This window comes from Scyliorhinus torazame, chromosome 3 (assembly GCF_047496885.1).
Source record: "Scyliorhinus torazame isolate Kashiwa2021f chromosome 3, sScyTor2.1, whole genome shotgun sequence".
Classification (NCBI taxonomy): Eukaryota; Metazoa; Chordata; class Chondrichthyes; order Carcharhiniformes; family Scyliorhinidae; genus Scyliorhinus; species Scyliorhinus torazame.
This window is the reverse complement of record NC_092709.1, coordinates 91,279,400-91,297,447: the sequence shown is the minus strand read 5'-3', so window position 1 is coordinate 91,297,447 and position 18,048 is coordinate 91,279,400. Positions and strand designations below refer to the sequence as shown.

Genomic DNA, 18,048 nt, shown 5'->3' with positions numbered 1-18,048 from the left:
GGTTGGAAAACCCAGCAGCTAAATGAATATGGGAGCAGCCAAGTCAAGCCGTTAAGTGCTTTTTATAGCAGGCATTGTCAAACTTAGGGGCGCGACCCGCGGGTGCGTCGCGGGAGGGTCGTGGAGCCGTCCGTCGCGGCGCTTCCGATCGTGCAAATCTGCACGCAACAGCTGCAGCAGCCGGCTTTTAATAATGCCGGCTGCGAGCGGCCTTCAAAATAGCCAGGAACAGATAAAAACAAAATTCGGCTGCACTGCGCATGCGTGCCCGATCATCGGTGCGCATGCGTAGTGCGGCCGCATTTGTTTTTATATGGTCGCAGCCTTTTTTTTTTCAAGTTCGAGGGGACAAAGGGACCACTGGGACCAAGGGACCCAAAACCATTTCCTCCATTTTTGTCAGCAGCAAACAAGGTAAGAGAAAATGGTGGGTCGCGCAGGTCGGCCGGCGTGGGTCGCAAAGGTCGTTAATATCAGAGCAATAATATTCATTTACTGGCATTATAACTCCTTCCATCCTATGTCATTAATTCAAGCAATAGAGTGGTCATGCCTACTGAAAGCTAGGTGATGGAGCACAATAGCCAGCATTTTATGCTCCCCTACCAGAGGGTTTTAGGTGCAGGGCTTGGGGAGGAGAGGGGGGTGAAATTCTCCCGGTTCCCACCTGGCCCAACAGTGCAGCGATTTTATACTGAGGCAAGCAAGGCGTCGGATGGGAAGCCTGCCTTTGCCCTAATTGAGGTCCTTAAGTCAAAAACATTATTGGCACTTATGGGCCATTTCTCACCCAGCATCAGTTTTTAGGCTGGCGAGAAGATTGACCTTTCAGGGGAAGCATGGAAATTGGGCCTAGATTTAGGGCAGGGAGGAAATGTGGCACCTCCATTAAAAGCTCCCTTTTGACTTGGGGAACTCCTCCCTCTCTCTCTCTCTCTCTCTCTCTCTCTCTCTCTCCCTCTCTCTCTCTCCCTCTCTCTCTCTCTCCCCCCCCCCCACCCCCTCCACCGTTGAGGTCTGGTAGGCTCTGGGCCTCCCTTCCCACCCTGACCTCTCCCCGACACTCTTTCCTGGCCCCAGGCCTTACCTACCCTCCTCATCCAAAGAACCCTTGAAACTTACCATGGGGTTCGTTCCTTGGACTTGGGCTCCGACATCTTCCTGAACTTCCTCTTCTGTTCACTGCAGCACTGACTCGTATTCGGGCAGAAATTGGTGATTGGGCAACTCTGAGTCAGCGGGGTTGTGTTCCAAACTGACTCCTTGGATCACAGTCCTCAGGTGAATCATCTGAGGAAGGAGCAGCACTCCGAAAGCTAGTGACTCGAAACAAACCTGTTGGACTTGAACCTGGTGTTGTAAGACTTCTCACTGTGCTCACCACAGTCCAACGCCGGCATCTCCACATCATGGCACAGGAAGGGAGACCTCGCCACCTGAAAAATTCACACCCATATTTCTGTGCATCGGTCTAAAAAGATCACAGTTATGTATGGATGAGGGAGAAAATTTTATTTATCTTGAAAACATTGGGAATATGATGGCCTGATAATTCAATTTACCCTACTCAATGGTAAATAAAAGAACACTGTTCCCTGGAAAATAAATATATTTGTTTTGAAAATACCAAAGGATTTGAATACTCAAGGGTTGTCCTGGAGTATTACTTTCAAGTTCTACAGAACGAGGTTCAGTCATCCATCTTTGTTTTAATTTCCTGGGTTTGTTTGAGTATCTCTTGTTTTAGGTCCCAGAGCAATTTATACCAGCTAAATTCTGTGTCCTGTTTCTTTCAATGCAAACCATTCTGCAAAATTGTATTTTTATTTGGCAAAACTTAACTGCTGTGTTCATCTATGTACTGCTGATACATTATTGCATCCCTCCTCATATCATGCACATTCACCTTTGATCTAGCAATATTTATAAGAGTTAACAAAATGTATATTTTTTCTCTTTCCAGTCACATCGACTGCTGTACCCAACATCAACTGAGGTAACTATTAGCTTCCACTTATTTGTGCCTTTCTTTTGCTCATAAGAGTGAAAAATGTGACTGCTGAGAAATGAAACACGTTCATGTTGTGTTTGGTCTTCTATACCTTACGAAGGAATCCACCAAACATCTCGACTTGTCCAAACCACAGTCTTTATTGAGTCGCGCGTGGTAAGACAGCAATCTGTTACAGAGCACGTTATCACGGAGTCTGCTTATTACTCCTCTGGAATCTGCACCTAGCACTGACCATTGTCGTATGTCGTATTACCCTCTCAATCTTCTTCTGAAGATAGCTGGATGTGTCTCCCCTTAAATGGGAGTCACTGGTCACATGACCTTGGTCTTGATCTGTTGCACCGCTCAATGACAGCCTGGGTGGTCACATGGGCCTCATTATATCGGCTCTCCGCATCGGTTTCCGGCCTCCGTAATGGCGCCATTAGACCTCAGCAGGTACCCCTTATCCCCCCCAAGAGCTAACCGGTCATCCTGGGGATGTCCCCAGTGTTGTGCCCAACTATTGCGTGTTTAATATTGACTGCTGCCTCCTGAGTTCAGTGTCCAGACCTCACAGCCTGATTGGGATGCCAGGCAGTAACACGCGCCTGCAACATGACACGCCTACCCATCGGGATCCGCTTGGGAGCTGTGAAGTGCTCACATTACTAGAATTGCCAATTCCCTATTAGCGATAGCTTTCGGCTGTGCCCCCCACCCCCCAACCAGGTCCGTGCACACAGGTGCTCCCCCACACTCCGAGCATTGGAACAGCGGCCCCAGTGCCCCCGGGCTGGTTACCCAAATCCAAAGATAGCTACTCGCCTCCTTCGATCCCCACAGCAGCCATTGCGCTAGCTTCACATTTTTAAATAGATGCACTAAACGGCACCCACTTGACTACTGGGAAGCTGATTAGATCTCAGGAGGTTGTTAGATTGGGGGTCCTTCCGATTGACAGGATGGAGATTGGCCTTAATTGGTGATTATTGGTTTCTTGCCACACCGCGCCGGGATACAGATCTTGCCAACGGGAGCAGGCCAAATAGATCGGAAATCAATCGGTGCCCAACGTGGTTACCGATTTCGGCCTCTCCCACGATCGAACCGGCTCGCAGGGATTCGCGCCCGGCACAACACGGCCATTAGGTCGCGCCCTTCATCTCTGAACATTCTGGTTTAGTTCTAAGTGATAGCACTATTTGGAAAACGAAGATTACTTGGGAATACTATAATTGAACAAGTTTAAGAGAAACCAAACTGTCCTCAGCTCTCAATGGAGGAAGTATTTTAACCAATCTTCAGCATAAAGTTAATTTTTAGGGAAACCTTTATTAGCCCCTAATGTGTGGTCAGCAGAGGTATGACTTGTGCACTGGCCAAGCTATCAATGGGTGTGGGAACCAGCTACGTGTTCAATTTGGGATCAAATATCCCTGAAGATTTGGTCATAATTTTTTATGTACCATTTTTTCAAAAAGTAGCTCTCTTTGTAGGGAGTACCACATGATCCTTTGAGAGAACAATGGGAATAGCATCTCTTTTCCCCCTCACTCTACAGGCAGAATGTCTATTTTTGCTGCAATGGTGAATATACCCAATGTGCTCCTGGTGACACAGAAGCCCTTGATGGTAAAGAAATGAAGGGATCCCCCTGTCCACACCAACTTTAACGGTGTCAAAAAGTGTTTTACTTTTTATTAAAACAGTAAAAAATATATACAAGGCCAAACGGTACAAACACTAATTTTGTGTTGGAGAAACAGGGTACCTTCCCCTCAGTACCAATGTACGGGGAGGGGGGGGTGGATACTCTGATTATTAAAACAGTTCACAACACGTTTCTACAAAAAACAAATGATACAAGCACTAAACTTTGCGCTGCAGGCACCAGATACCCTCGCCTCTGTACCAACAGAAGAGAAAGAAAGGGGATGCTGGGGAGGGAGGGGAAAGGAAGGTGGTGGGGGGGGGCGGGGGGGGGGGGGGGAGGGAGTCAGGGTGTTGATGGAGGGGGGCCCAATAGGACACTGCCTGAATTATCTATGGAGGCAGAAAAATAAAAGAACCTTCAATGATGATGTGCCAGATTCCGGGAGTCCTCCAGAGGGGGTGAGGGGCGACACAGTGTCAGGCACGAGTGAGCCCCGCACCCTGCTACAGAGCATCTTGTGCACCCTGCGCTCCCGACACTGGGTGGCTGACAGACGAGATTTGAAGTGAGTGCACTTTGACACTTTTAAAAAAAATTTTAAAAAAAATTTATTCAAATTTTCACAAAATATCAACAACAAAATACAAAAAGAAAAGAACAAACCCCCCACCGTATACACAAATAATAAATTAACAGCCATCATCAACACAAAAGCAAATATACACGCCCAATCAAGAGAAACAAACCAGCTTCCCCCCCCCCCCCCGAGTCCTCACCCCCCCCCCCCCCCGGGTTGCTGCTGCTGCTGACCATCTCCTAACGTTCTGCCAGGAAGTCTAGGAGCGGTTGCCACCGCCTGAAGAACCCTTGCACCGATCCCCTCAAGGCAAATTTCACCCTCTACAATTTAATAAACCACGCCATATTGTTGGTCCAGGATTCCGCTCTTGGGGGCCTCGCATCCTTCCACTGAAGAAGAATCCTACGCCAGGCTACCAGGGATGCAAAGGCCAGAATACCGGCCTCTTTCGCCTCCTGCACACACGGCTCCTCTGCAACCCCAAATATTGCGAGCCCCCAGCCCGGCTCAACCCTGGAATCTACCATCCATCACACCGTCCTCGCTACACCCTTCCAAAGGTCCTCCAGCACTGGGCATGCCCAGAACATGTGGGTGTGGTTTGCTGGGCTCCCTGAGTACCTAACTCATCTGTCCTCACTCCCAAAGAACAGGCTCATTCTTGCCCCGGTCATGTGTGCCCTGTGCAGCACATTAAATTGTATGAGGCTGAGCCTCGCGCAAGAGGAGGAAGAATTCACCCTCCCCAGGGCATCAGCCCACGTCCCCTCGTCGGTCGATCTCACCCAACTCCTCCTCACACTTACCCTTTAGCTCCTCCACCGAGGCCTCCTCCTCCTCCTGCATCACCTGATACGTTGCCGAGATCCTCCCCTCTCCAACCCACACCCCGAAAGCACCCTTCCCTGGACCCTGCGTGGCGGCAACAGTGGGAACTCCACCACCTGCCGCCTAACAAACGCCAAACGCCGTGACCTGCATATATCTGAAGGTGTTCCCGGGGGGGGGGGCGAACTTCTCCTCCTTACCCAGGCTCGCGAACTTCCAGTCCACAAACAGGTCCCCCATCCTTCCAAACCTGCCCTGTGCCAACTCCGGAACCCTCCGTCCATTCTCCCCGGGACAAATCGATGGTTCCCCCGTATCGGGGACAACACCGAGGCCCCCACCTCCCACTTGTGACGTCTCCATTGCCCCCAAATTTTGAGGGTAGCCGCCACCACCGGGCTTGTGGTATACCTCGTTGGAGGAAGCGGTAGCGGCGCCGTCACCGCCTCCAGGCTCGATCCCCAAACAGGACGCCATCTCCAGCATCTTCCATGCTGCCTCATCCCCCTCCATCACCCACTTACGCACCATCGCCACGTTGGCGGCCCAATAATACCCACAGAGGTTAGGCAACGCCAACCCCCCCTATCCCTGCACCGCTCCAGGAACATCTTTCTCACCCTCGGGGTCTTCTGCGCCCACACAAACCCCATAATGCTCCTGTTAACCCGCCTGAAGAAGGCCTTGGGGATCAGGCTGGGGAGGCACTGGAACAGGAACAAAAACCTGGGGAGCACCGTCATTTTAACTGACTGCACCCTACCCGCCAGGGAGAGTGGCAGCACATCCCACCTCTTAAACTCCTCCTCCATCTGCTCCACCAGCCTTGTGAAGTTAAGCTTATGCAGGGCCACCCAACTCCTAGCCACCTGGACCCCCAGGTACCTGAAACCCCTCTCCGCCCTTTTTAGTGGGAGCTCACCAATCCCCCTCCCCTGGTCCCCTGGGTGAACAACGAACAACTCGCTCTTCCCCATATTGAGCTTGTACCTGGAGAAATCTCCAAACTCCCTGAGAATCCTCATTACCTCCGACATTCCCCCCCCGCCCCGGGTCCGCCACATATAACAACAAATCGTCCCCATAGAGCGACACCCGATGTTCCTCCCCACCCCGCACCAGCCCCCTCCAGTTCCTCGACTCCCTCAACGCCATGGCTAGGGGCTCAATCGCTAGCGCAAAGAGCAGGGGGGACAGGGGACACCCCTGCCTCGTCCCCCGGTGTAACCGAAAATACTCTGATCTCCTTCTGTTCGTGGTCACACTCGCCAACGGGGCCTCATACAGGAACTTAACCCACCTGACGAACCCCTCCCCAAACCCGAACCTTTTCAGCACCTCCACCAAGTTACCCCCATTCTACCCTATCAAAGGCCTTCTCCGCATCCATCGCCGCCACTATCTCCGCCTCCCCTTCCACCGCCGGCATCATTATAACATTCAAGAGCCTCCGTACATTCGTATTCAGCTGTCTCCCTTTCACGAACCCCGTCTGATCCTCGTGAATGACCTGCGGCACACAGTCCTCTATCCTTGTCGCTAAAATCTTCGCCAACAACTTTGCATCTACATTTAGGAATGAGATCGGCCTGTATGACCCACATTGTAGGGGATCCTTGTCCCGCTTCAGGATCATGGAGGTCAGCGCCCGAGACATCGTCGGGGGCAAAGCCCCTCCTTCCCTTGCCTCGTTAAAAATCCTTACCAACAGAGGGCCCAGCAGGTCCGCATACTTCTTATAAAATTCAACTGGGAACCCATCCGGCCCCGGTGCCTTCCCCGCCTGCATGCTTCCTACCCCTTTGACCAGCTCCTCCAACCCAACCAACGCCCCAGCCCCGCCACCTGCCCCTCCTCCACCCTCGGGAATCTCAACCGGTCCAGAAAGCTACCCATCCCTCCCTCCTCCAGTGGGGGCTCGGACCAATACAGTTCCTCGTAGAAGTCCCTGAAGACCCCATTGATACCCACCCCACTTCGCACCGTGCTCCCTCCCCCATCCTTAAGTCCCCCGATCTCCCTAGCTGCCTCTCGCTTCCGAAGCTGGTGCGCCAGCATCCGGCTTGCCTTTTCTCCATATTCATATACCGCCCCCTGCGCCTTCCTCCACTGCGCCTTCGCCTTCCTGGTGGTCAACAGATCGAATTCGGCCTGGAGACTGCGCCGCCCCCCCTGCGCCGCTCCACTGCGCCGCTCCCCAAGGTCCCTCCTCTGGGACCTCCGCGTACCTCCTGTCCACCCTCACCATCTCCCCCACCAGCCTCTCCCTCTCTCTCTTCTCCGTCCTCTCCTTATGGGCCCTAATGGAGATCAGCTCTCCCCTGACCACCACCTTCAGCGCCTCCCAGACCACCCCCACTTGGACCTCCCCATGGTCATTAGCCTCCAGGTACCTCTCTATACACCCTCGGACCCGCCCGCTCACCACCTCGTCCGCCAACAACCCCACCTCTAAGCACCACAGTGGGTGCTGGTCCCTCTCCTCCCCCAGCTCGAGGTCTACCCAATGTGGAGCGTGATCGGAAATGGCTATCACCAAGTACTACGTATCTTCCACCCTCGGAATCAGCGCCCTACTCCTAACAAAGAAGTCAATCCGGGAATAGGCCTTGTGGACATAGGAGAAGAATGAGAATTCCCTGGCCCCCGGCCTCGCAAACCTCCATGGGTCCACCCCTCCCATCTGGTCCATGAACCCCCTCAGCACCTTGGCCGCCGCCGGCCTCCCACCCATCCTAGACCTGGAGCGATCCAGCGCCGGGTCCAGCACCGTATTGAAATCCCCCCCCCCCCATCATCAGGCCCTCTGTCTCCAGGTCCAGAATCCGGCCCAGCATATGCCGCATGAAACCCCCATCGTCCCAATTCGGGGCGTATACATTGACCAACACCACCCGCTCCCCGTGCAGCTTACCACTTACCATCACATACCTACCGCCATTGTCTGCCACGATGCTCGACACCTCGAACGACACTCTCTTCCCCACCAACATCGCCACCCCCCCGATTTTTTGCATCCAGCCCCGAATGAAACACCTGGCCTACCCACCCCTTTCTCAACCTTACCAGATCCGCCACCCTCAGGTGCATCTCCTGAAGCATGGCCACATCTGCCTTCAGCCCCTTCAGGTGCGCGAACACCCGGGCCCTTTTGACCAGCCCGTTCAGCCCCCTTACGTTCCAGGTTATCAGCCGGATCAGGGGGCTGCCTCTCCCGCCGACTAGCCATATCCCTTCCTAGGCCAGCCACGTGCCCGCCCCCCAACCCGCTCGACCCGTTCCCCACAGCGGCAGACCCCCACCCCAACCCCCGCTACCGGCTCCAGCTCCCCCTTGGCCATTCCAGCAGCAACCCGGTTCCCTCCCCCACCCCCCCAGCTAGGCCCCCCCTAGCTGCATTGCTCCCCCCATTGCACTCCCGTAAGTCAGCCGACTCCTCCTGACCCCGACCACTCCCGCCACTCCCTCGACCCCCCCCCCCATGTGGAACTTCCCCTCACCCCCCCCCCATTGTCCACCAGCAGGCTCTCCTCCTCCCCCTTCCACTCCCAGCGCGGGAAAAAGCCTGCGCTTCCCAGCTCTGGCCCCACCCCCTTCAGCCCTTAGCGCGGGAAAAAGCCCGTGTTTTCCACTCGCCCGGCCCCGCCTCCTCTGGTGCAGCTCCCTTTTCAGGCCCAGTCCCTATACCCCCAACTCAGGCCTCACCCCCCCCACGGGCCCCATCCCCCCCCTGCTGGCCATCAACCCCCGAAGCCGTTTACCTAACCCCCTCCACGAGCCCACCCTGCGGACCCAACCAAGTCAGTGCCCAACCAACCCCCGAAAACAAAGAACCAACAAAGAACCCTCCCTCAAAATACAACACAACAATCCCCAACCATCCCTCCACCGCGACCCCCCGTCCCTGACCCTCAGTCCGAGTCCAATGTTTCGGCCTGAACAAAGGCCCACGCCTCCTCCGGATACTCAAAATAATGATGTCGGTCCTTATGGATGACCCACAGACGCGCCGGCTGCAGCATGCCGAACTTCACCCCCCTCCTGTGCAGCACCACCTTCACCCGATTGTACCCAGCCCTCATCTTCGCCACCTCCGCGCTCCAATCTTGGTAGATCCGGACCTCCGCGCTCTCCCACCTGCTGCTCCGCTCCTTCTTGGCCCACCTTGGTATGCACTCCCGATCAGCAAACCGGTGGAACCGCACCGCCCGCGGCGGTTCATTGGGCTTGGGCCTCCTCGCCAGCACTCGGTGGGCTCCCTCCATCTCCAGGGGCCCCTGGAAGGACCCCGCTCCCATCAGTGAATTCAGCATGGTGACCATGTAGGCCCCCAAGTCCGACCCCTCCAGCCCCTCCGGGAGGCCCAGGATCCGCAAATGGATCCGCAGATACTTTCACCTCGACCGGTTCTCCATCTCCTCGAACCTCTCCTGACATTTTTAATGGAGCGCCTTGTGCGCCTCCACCTTCACTGCTAGGCCTAGGATCTCATCTTCGTTCTCAGAGACCTTTTGCCGGACCTCCCGGATCGCCGCCCCTTGGGCCACCTGGGTCTCCAGCAGCTTATCGATTGTAGCCTTCATCGGCTCCAGCAGATCCGCTTTCAGCTCCCTAAAGCAGCGCTGAAGAAACTCCTGCTGCTCCTACACCCACTGCATCCACGCTGCCTGGTCTCCACCCGCCGCCATCTTGGTCTTCCTCCCTCGCACCTTTTTATGCTTCACTGCCACTTTTTTGATCACCCCACTCCTGGTCCAAGCCATACACTATTGGGGGAATGTTGCTATCTCCTTCCCACACCGGGAAACGTCGAGCAAGCGCCGTTACGGGCTCTAAAAAGAGCCCAAAAGTCCGTTTCTAGCGGGAGCTGCCAAAAGTAGTAAGGGCGTGGAATGCCCTGCCTGCAACAGTAGTGGACTCGCCAACATTAAGGGCATTCAAATGGTAATTGGATAGACATATGGACGATAAGGGAATTGTGTAGATGGGCTTTAGAGTGGTTTCACAGGTCAGCGCAACATCGAGGGCCGAAGGGCCTGTACTGCGCTGTAATGTTCTATGTTCTAACGTGCGACCTAGCTCCGCATAGCCGCAACCGGATGTCCACGCACTTTGACACTTAACACTAATTTTCAGGGTTACAATCTTAACATGAGGCATTCATGGTAAGGGATAAATGTAGAAGCAAGTTAAATTAAGTTCTTTATGCCTTTGCCTTATACTTGGATAGTTCGTGGACAATTTATTTGAGTGAACATGGGTGTCTTTTCCAGCCTATTGTGCCATTTCTGAATTATCCTTATTATTAGCACATCTTTTGGTTCTGATTAAAACAAGGTGCTGGCTAAATTTTCATCAACGACACTTACAGTAATTATTTAGCCAGGCATAAGTTAGCTTTTGACCAATGTTAGATAATTGGCACTCATACCCATGTAGAGCAATGAGAGGTAATTGACACTGATTTTTATTGGTTACTTTATCACTTTACTTCAGATACCATGAGAGTGACTTTTCTCATGCGTTTCGCCAGGCGCAAACCCTGTTATGTTGTGAAAATCCTGAAACGGGGATTTGCACTGGGCACCAACCAGTTCCCAATTTTCCCGAGCCCACCCAGCAGTCTTAATCAGGTTCATGCCCAGCAAAGGTGCGAACCCGATTAACGTTTATTTAAATGGATTTAAATATTCAAAATCAGCTCAACGCCGAATCTTCCGGGAACATGCAATGTTCCTACCTGATGGCATGACATGGCGCCAGCAGGAATCGCTACTGGTCTCCACAAATGGAGACCAGACATGATGACCATTCCGTGGGGGGGGGGGGGGGGGTGTTCAGAGGCATTGTAGCCCCTGGGGGTCAGGGATGTGGAAGTGCCAACCAGGGGGCAGTGCCAAGGTGCAGGGCCCGATGGGAGATCCATTGGGAAGACCCTGATGCCCTCAGGCCAGCGATCTGGGGAGTGTGGGGGGTGTCATAATATACATCAGTACATTATGGTGCAATCACATACACACACTGATGGACATGCAGTAGGACCAACCAGCATACATAACACCACAGCCAATCATCAGTGAGAGCACAAGCACTATAAAGACAGGGGACAGGAGAGTTCCTGCTCATTCTAGCAGCAGCCAGCTCAGAGCACAGAGCTCACAGCCTGCATCACAGACATTCACCATGTGCTGAGTGCCTCACCATAGCTAGTGATAGGAAAGGGTCCACAGTTAAGCTGGTATTGCTTATACCCACGTTTACAGTATGTTAGCATAGTTGAACAGTTAATAAAATAGCGTTACACCACTTCCAGCATTGTTGGCTTGTTTGTGAACCTGAACACCCAACACGACAGGGGGGAGGGAAGAGGAGGAAATGCCATCAATATGGGGGGTCTTTAATTTCACTTTGAGTTCGGTACGGCGCCTCAATCTCTGAGAGACCGGGCTTGCCGACGTGTTTAGGCCCAGTTCCTGACAGTGACAGCGCAAAACACACCCCCTTCACAAAAGGTGCAAAGTTTGGGGAGATCTCATTGGGAAACCTTCCTGTTTCTCTGTGAACCTGACACTTGCCATTTTTGGGAAAAGTCTCGCCCGATATTCTGTACATTCTTCAATGCATAGTAAATCATTGTCAAGATATCCTTTTCATGGTTGCCTCGCAGACAATCCAAGGAAATTCTGAGTTGCATGTACTGGAGAAAATGATTTATATCAATAACCTTCAGCCTAAGAAGTGAAGTCATTTTAAATTCACCCTGTATAAGTATTACTAAGTGCACTTGCAAATTCGTTGTTGAGCTTTATGAAGCAAAAACAAAAAACACCTCACAATTATTTATTCCTTGAAAGGTAGTTTTTCACCAGATTGAAGATTTTCTGTAGAAGGAAAAATAGGAGGACATGAACAGAGATAGAAGGATATTAACAGAATAGAAAGTGGGCTGATTTTATAAGGGACATGTGATCTGCTCCAATAGAAGTGAAAATGAAAATATACCTCAAAGAATTATTTCAAGGTGCACAGGAGAAATCATAAAGCACCACATTATTCCAAGAGGATTTTTCCAAAGTGTAATGTGTAACTGAATTTCACAGCATAGTTTAGTGCAATTCTGCCACAGCTGTAATGCTTTCAGATTCCCTTACAACACAAGATTTTCATTCCTGGTGTAAAAAGAAATTCTGTCAATCCAACTGTAATGTCCTGAATACTATTGTCAGCTATGACCCAACAAATAATTTTGGCTTCGGTATGTATAGATTATACAGGATAAGGCACAGAAATAACCAGTTGAACTTTTGACACCGCTTCTATCATTACAAAAGGTTACACTTTGAGATGCAGGTTTTCATCTTGAAAATAAGGGCAAATCCTTGAATTGTGTTGGTTAGAAACTAGGGCAGCAAATTAAGTGCTATGGCAATCGTTATTGGTCCATACTTTTGTGCTCTATTTATTTTCTTTGACATTACAACTTGGTTGAATGCTTTAAAAGTGCCTCTTTGATCAATTGTGAACGTTAGAGTACACAGAAAAGGATTAGTGCATCTTTGGTTACACAAATGCATTTCTTGAGCAGTATTATATTGTCATAGTTGGAGAATGTCAAGAACATTGGGCAATAAGTGCCCAATTACATTCACATTCCTTGCATATATGAATGTAAAGGTAGAAGGACAGAATTAAATGTCACTATAGGATTTGTTATTTTGTCATGCGTCATGTACTGAAGATTTGGATTCTCATTAACCACCCATAGCAACATTAGGAAGCCAGTATAAAGCTGATAACTCAAATAGTCAAGCCTTAGTTTTTGCTATGATTTGTATAGGGATTTATTGTAACATGTAAGTTTGCTATAAATAATCACAGACAACTTGTAAAAATTAAAGTTTACTCCTTAGACTCCCCCTAGTCTACCGTGACATACACGTATACATCAGAGATGAACAATATATTTATATTTGTTCCATTGGTGAATTTTGGTTTGCATCTTTCACGGGATGTGGGCATCGCTGGCAAGTCCGCCATTTATTATGCATCCCTACTTGCCCTTGAGAAGATGGTGAACCAAACATGTCTTTGTTTTAGGCAACGGTCCTATGCAATCTATCGATATCCAACTAAATGGTTCTTCAAACCCTGGTATGGGTATTAAATATGCTGGTTTAATTTTGTGTTGTGGTTTATCTATTACCTGCCTTCTGGACCTCAATTAATGAAGTCCTACGAAACACTTCCTCAGAATTATCCTCATCTTCAAGGATAGTTTCAACTATTCTTCCATCCGATTGTGGTGTGACTTTAATCTCTGATGAACTTTATTTAGCCATTGCCATAGTCACCACATACGAAGGACAAATATATGGAAACTGTTCCTGCATCTGTCCTGTCTCCTTATCTTCCCTTTGACTCTGAAATCATGGGTGAAGCTACAACCTTCACTCCTGCCGATTATTCACCAAAAGTAAGTCTACTCCATCTACTGGTAACTTCTTAAACACTCTGGCAACTACTGGACCTAACCAATGAATCATACTCCAATTGTACTTTATACAATGGAACTGGGATATCATCTCCACTTACCCCATTCACTGACACCTTAGCTTTCATCGAACCAAATCCCCCTCCAGTAAGAGAGTTGTGCAGCACCTATGTCCCTTAAAATAGTTTTGGGTTTGACTACATCGTTTGATGAAAATGGGGTGATCTTCCCCTTAGACAAAAACCCTGCATATCTCCCATCTACCTCATTTGCCAAACTTGCACCCACAGCAGTGTGTACCTCAGGCCTTCCTAGTTCTAGTTGGATCTATAGTCTGCCCTGCAGTATTCTCCACTTTTGTTCCATTTCCGAATCCTCCTTCTGAACTCCAGAAAGTCCCTTGGGCATTCCTCGCAAATTCCAACATGCTGAATGATTATGAGCTGATCCATAAATTGCCCCACTTTATTGCAATGGTAACACTTTGGCCTTCGCGTCTCACCTCCACCCTCAGTACCTTCTTTTCCAGTCAGAGAAGAAGATCTTGGAGTATTCCCAGCTATCCATTCCTTACCTTGGTTATCTGCCTGCCTTTCACTCTCCCACTTCCAATCCTTTTCAAAATTATGGGGATGATGGAACAGAGGTTTAAATTTATGGATCAGCTCATAATCATCAGCCATTATTGCTGCTTATAACTCTTTGGCCTTCAATATGTGTTCTTATCACAGAAGGTAGTGAATCCTTAAATTCTTCCAAGAGAATGATTTCTCTCAGAGCCTCGCAGGTAGTTTCAAGTCCCAATGCTCGAATTCACCTATTAAAATTGTTCTATTTAACCTTTTCAATTTCAATATATATCTATCCCATCTGTTTCCTTAAATTCTGAAACTTTTGCCTGTATGCCTTCAGAACTAATTCATAGGAAAATAGAATAGCCCTTTTCACCTTGTCATAATCCTTCAACATCCCCTCTAACAGTGAAGCATAAACTTCCTGTGCCTGCCCTGTCAGTTTACTTTGGATGGGTAGTGTCCACTTTTCCTTCAGCCGCTCCATTTGGGTTGCTATTTTCTCAAATGCCAAGAAGAATGCCTCTACTTCCTTTTCCTCAAATTTTGGTAGGACCTGCTTAAACATAAGCGTATCCCCACTGGGTTCTGTTGCAGGGTTGATCCCCGCTCTAGCGCCTGGCAACTCTCTTTTCATTTCTAGCGCTGTAAACTGGAACTCTCTCATTTGCTTTTTCCTCTAATTCCAATTTTGTCACTTCAAATGTTCTTTGGAATGCCCTATATTTTCCCCACATCTCCAACTCTCTTCCTTTTTTTAAAATTCGCTTTCATGCTTGAACTGCAACCCTTGGTTTACCCACCAGAAAATGCCTCTCATGCCACATTATTTGGGCTACTTGCTTGTGGGTTCTCCTGCGTTTGTAACAGACCCAAGCACTCAACCAATATATCTCTGCCTTCTTCACTTTAGCCGACACATCTATTTTTAATTCACTTTTCAATTCAATTGACTTGTCTTTTGAAAGGCCTTGCAAATAAATCAAAGGCAGGTCCTCCACATGGAGAAAAGCCTCAGCAGCTTCCAGAGCCATCTTGTTATGCTATTACAAACCTCTTTATAAATACTGTACTCAAGATTGTCACTGTCTACCACTCCAAAGATTCCTGAACGATGCCCACCAGTAACAATAGACGCGTCTGTTTAAATTTGATGGTGGGGAAGGTTCTAGTGTGATGAATATAGAAATTGTTATATATTTTATATTTGTGGCAGTAATGTTAATAAAAGCCTGGTATATATTTAAGGTATATATTTCTTGTAGTAATATTATCAAATAACCTAAGTTAAGCTATCCAGACGTGTGCCTGTTAAAGTTGTAATTAAGAAGTCCTAAAAGGTGAGGTCATGATTGATTCTAAACATTTACTTATTTACATACAGAGGATTTATGGAACATTGTTATGATTACTGGAAATTCGCTGGAGAAGCTATGGCGGAGTGGTGTTTAGTCCTAGCTAAGCAGGCCATGCAAAATCTTAGTGGGATACAGATGATGTAATAAATGGGAGGAGCCAGGTCTGTCAGTAGGTTTGTTTTGCAGTTTGCCATAGGATTTGAGTGTGACAAGACAGAAGGATTTTAAGTTGAACAGCAGGTTTGGCAAATGCTGCTAGGTTGAGCAGAAGTGTACTGAATCTGCTCTTACCTTCATCAACCCTCTCTGTTATCTCATCAAACTGAATCTGGAACTCTCTTCAAAGGTCCACCCAACTAAGCAAGTAATCTGTGTGTTTACTTTATTTATAAATGATATTTGAACTTTATTGGGTTGCTTAATTGGAGTTAATAACCGGTATAGATAGTACATTTCAGATTTTCCTTTTGTTTAAGAACTACCTAACTGATAATTGTAAAGCTATTTCCTTTGATAATGTGGTTAATTCTGTCTTTAAATTAAAGTTTGTTTTATTTTTATTTTTTTTAAATATATTTTATTCAATTTTTCGGCCAAACAAAACAATACAAAGATTTTCCCTTTTTCAACAATAAAACAATATAAATAATAGTGACCGTTTTAACAAGTAAATAAATAATATATAAATTAAATGGCAACTGCCATAACAAAAATAATAACTCTCCAGATAATAAAATCAAACAATCCAATATACATAACCAAGTACAAATATCTATACCAAAACCACCCCTGAAGTCCCACCTGAGCCCCCCCCCCCCCCCCCCCACCCTGGGTTGCTGCTGTTACCTTCCCATTTCCTTTATCGTTCTGCGAGGTAGTCAATGAACGGTTGCCACCGCCTGGTGAACCCTTGAGCCGAACCCCTTAGCGCAAACTTTATCCGTTCTAGTTTTATAAACCCTGCCATGTCATTTATCCAGGTCTCCACGCCCGGGGGTTTGGCTTCCTCCCACATCAGCAATATCCTTCGCCGGGCTACTAGGGACGCAAAGGCCAAAACATCAGCCTCTCTCGCCTCCTGCACGCCCGGCTCTTCTGCAACCCCAAATATAGCCAACCCCCAGCCTGGCTCGACCCGCACCCCCACCACCTTCGAAGGCACCTTTGCCACCCCCACCCAGAACCCCTGCAGTGCCGGGCATGACCAAAACATGTGGGTGTGGTTTGCTGGGCTTCTCGAACATCTCGCACACCTATCCTCTACGCCAAAAAAATTACTAAGCCTTGCTCCGGTCATATGCGCCCTGTGCAAGACCTTGAATTGTATCAGGCTTAGCCTGGCGCACGAGGACGACAAGTTTACCCTACGTAGGGCATCAGCCCACAGCCCCTCCTCAATCCCTTCCCCAGCTCTTCTTCCCATTTTCCCTTCAGCTCATCCACCATGTTCTCCCCCTCATCTCTCATTTCCTTGTATATATCTGACACCCTACCATCCCCCACCCATGTCCCTGAGATCACTCTATCTTAAATCTCCTGCGTCGGGAGCTGCGGGAATTCCCTCACCTGTTGCCTCGCAAAAGCCCTCAGTTGCATGTACCGAAATGCATTCCCTTGGGGCAACCCGTATTTTTCCGTCAGCGCTCCCAGACTCGCAAACGTCCCGTCTACGAACAGATCTCTCAGTTGCACAATCCCAGCTCTCTGCCATGCTCCAAATCCCCCATCTATTCTCCCCGGGACAAATCTATGATTATTTCTTATCGGGGACGGCACCGAGGCTCCCGTCCTTCCCCTATGCCGTCTCCACTGCCCCCAAATTTTCAGTGTTGCCACCACCACTGGACTTGTGGTGTATTTCTTCGGGGAGAACGGCAACGGCGCCGTCGCCAGTGCTTGTAGGCTGGTTTCTTTGCAGGACGCCATCTCCAATCTCTTCCGCGCCGCTCCCTCCCCTTCTCCCATCCACTTACACACCATTGGGATATTGGTGGCCCAATAGTATTCACTTAGGCTCGGTAGTACCAGTCCCCCCCTATCCCTGCTACGCTGCAAGAACCCCCTCCTCACTCTCGGGGTCTTCCCAGCCCACACAAAACTCATGACACTTTTCTCGATTTTCTTGAAAAAAGCCTTCGTGACCATCACCAGGAGGCACTGAAACACAAAAAGGAATCTCGGGAGCGCTACCATTTTGACCGCCTGCACCCTACCCACCAGTGACAGGGGCACCATGTCCCATCTCTTAAAATCCCCCTCCATCTGTTCCACCAATCGTGTTAAATTAAGCCTATGTAAGGTTCCCCAACTCCTGGCTATCTGAATCCCTAAGTACCGGAAATCTCTTGTTACCTTCCTCAGCGGTAAATCATCTATTCCCCTGCTCTGCTCCCCCGGATGCACCACAAACAACTCACTCTTCCCCATATTCAATTTGTACCCCGAAAATTCCCCAAACTCCCTGAGTGTCTGCATTATCTCAGGCATCCCCTCTACTGGGTCCGCAACATACAGCAATATATCATCTGCATACAATGATACCCGGTGTTCTTCTCCTCCCCATGAGTAC

The 18,048-nt window shown here is 49.3% G+C and overlaps 1 protein-coding gene across 1 annotated transcript in view; it reads left to right on the top strand.

Moving 5' to 3' along the window:
• LOC140408573 (actin-binding LIM protein 2-like) overlaps positions 1–18,048 on the top strand; it is a 512,880-nt gene that overhangs the window by 214,959 nt on the left and 279,873 nt on the right. Inside the window, exon 11 of the mRNA XM_072495958.1 lies at positions 1,964–1,996. Coding sequence (XP_072352059.1) covers positions 1,964–1,996 — 33 coding nt within the window. The remainder of the gene's footprint in view (positions 1–1,963; positions 1,997–18,048) is intronic.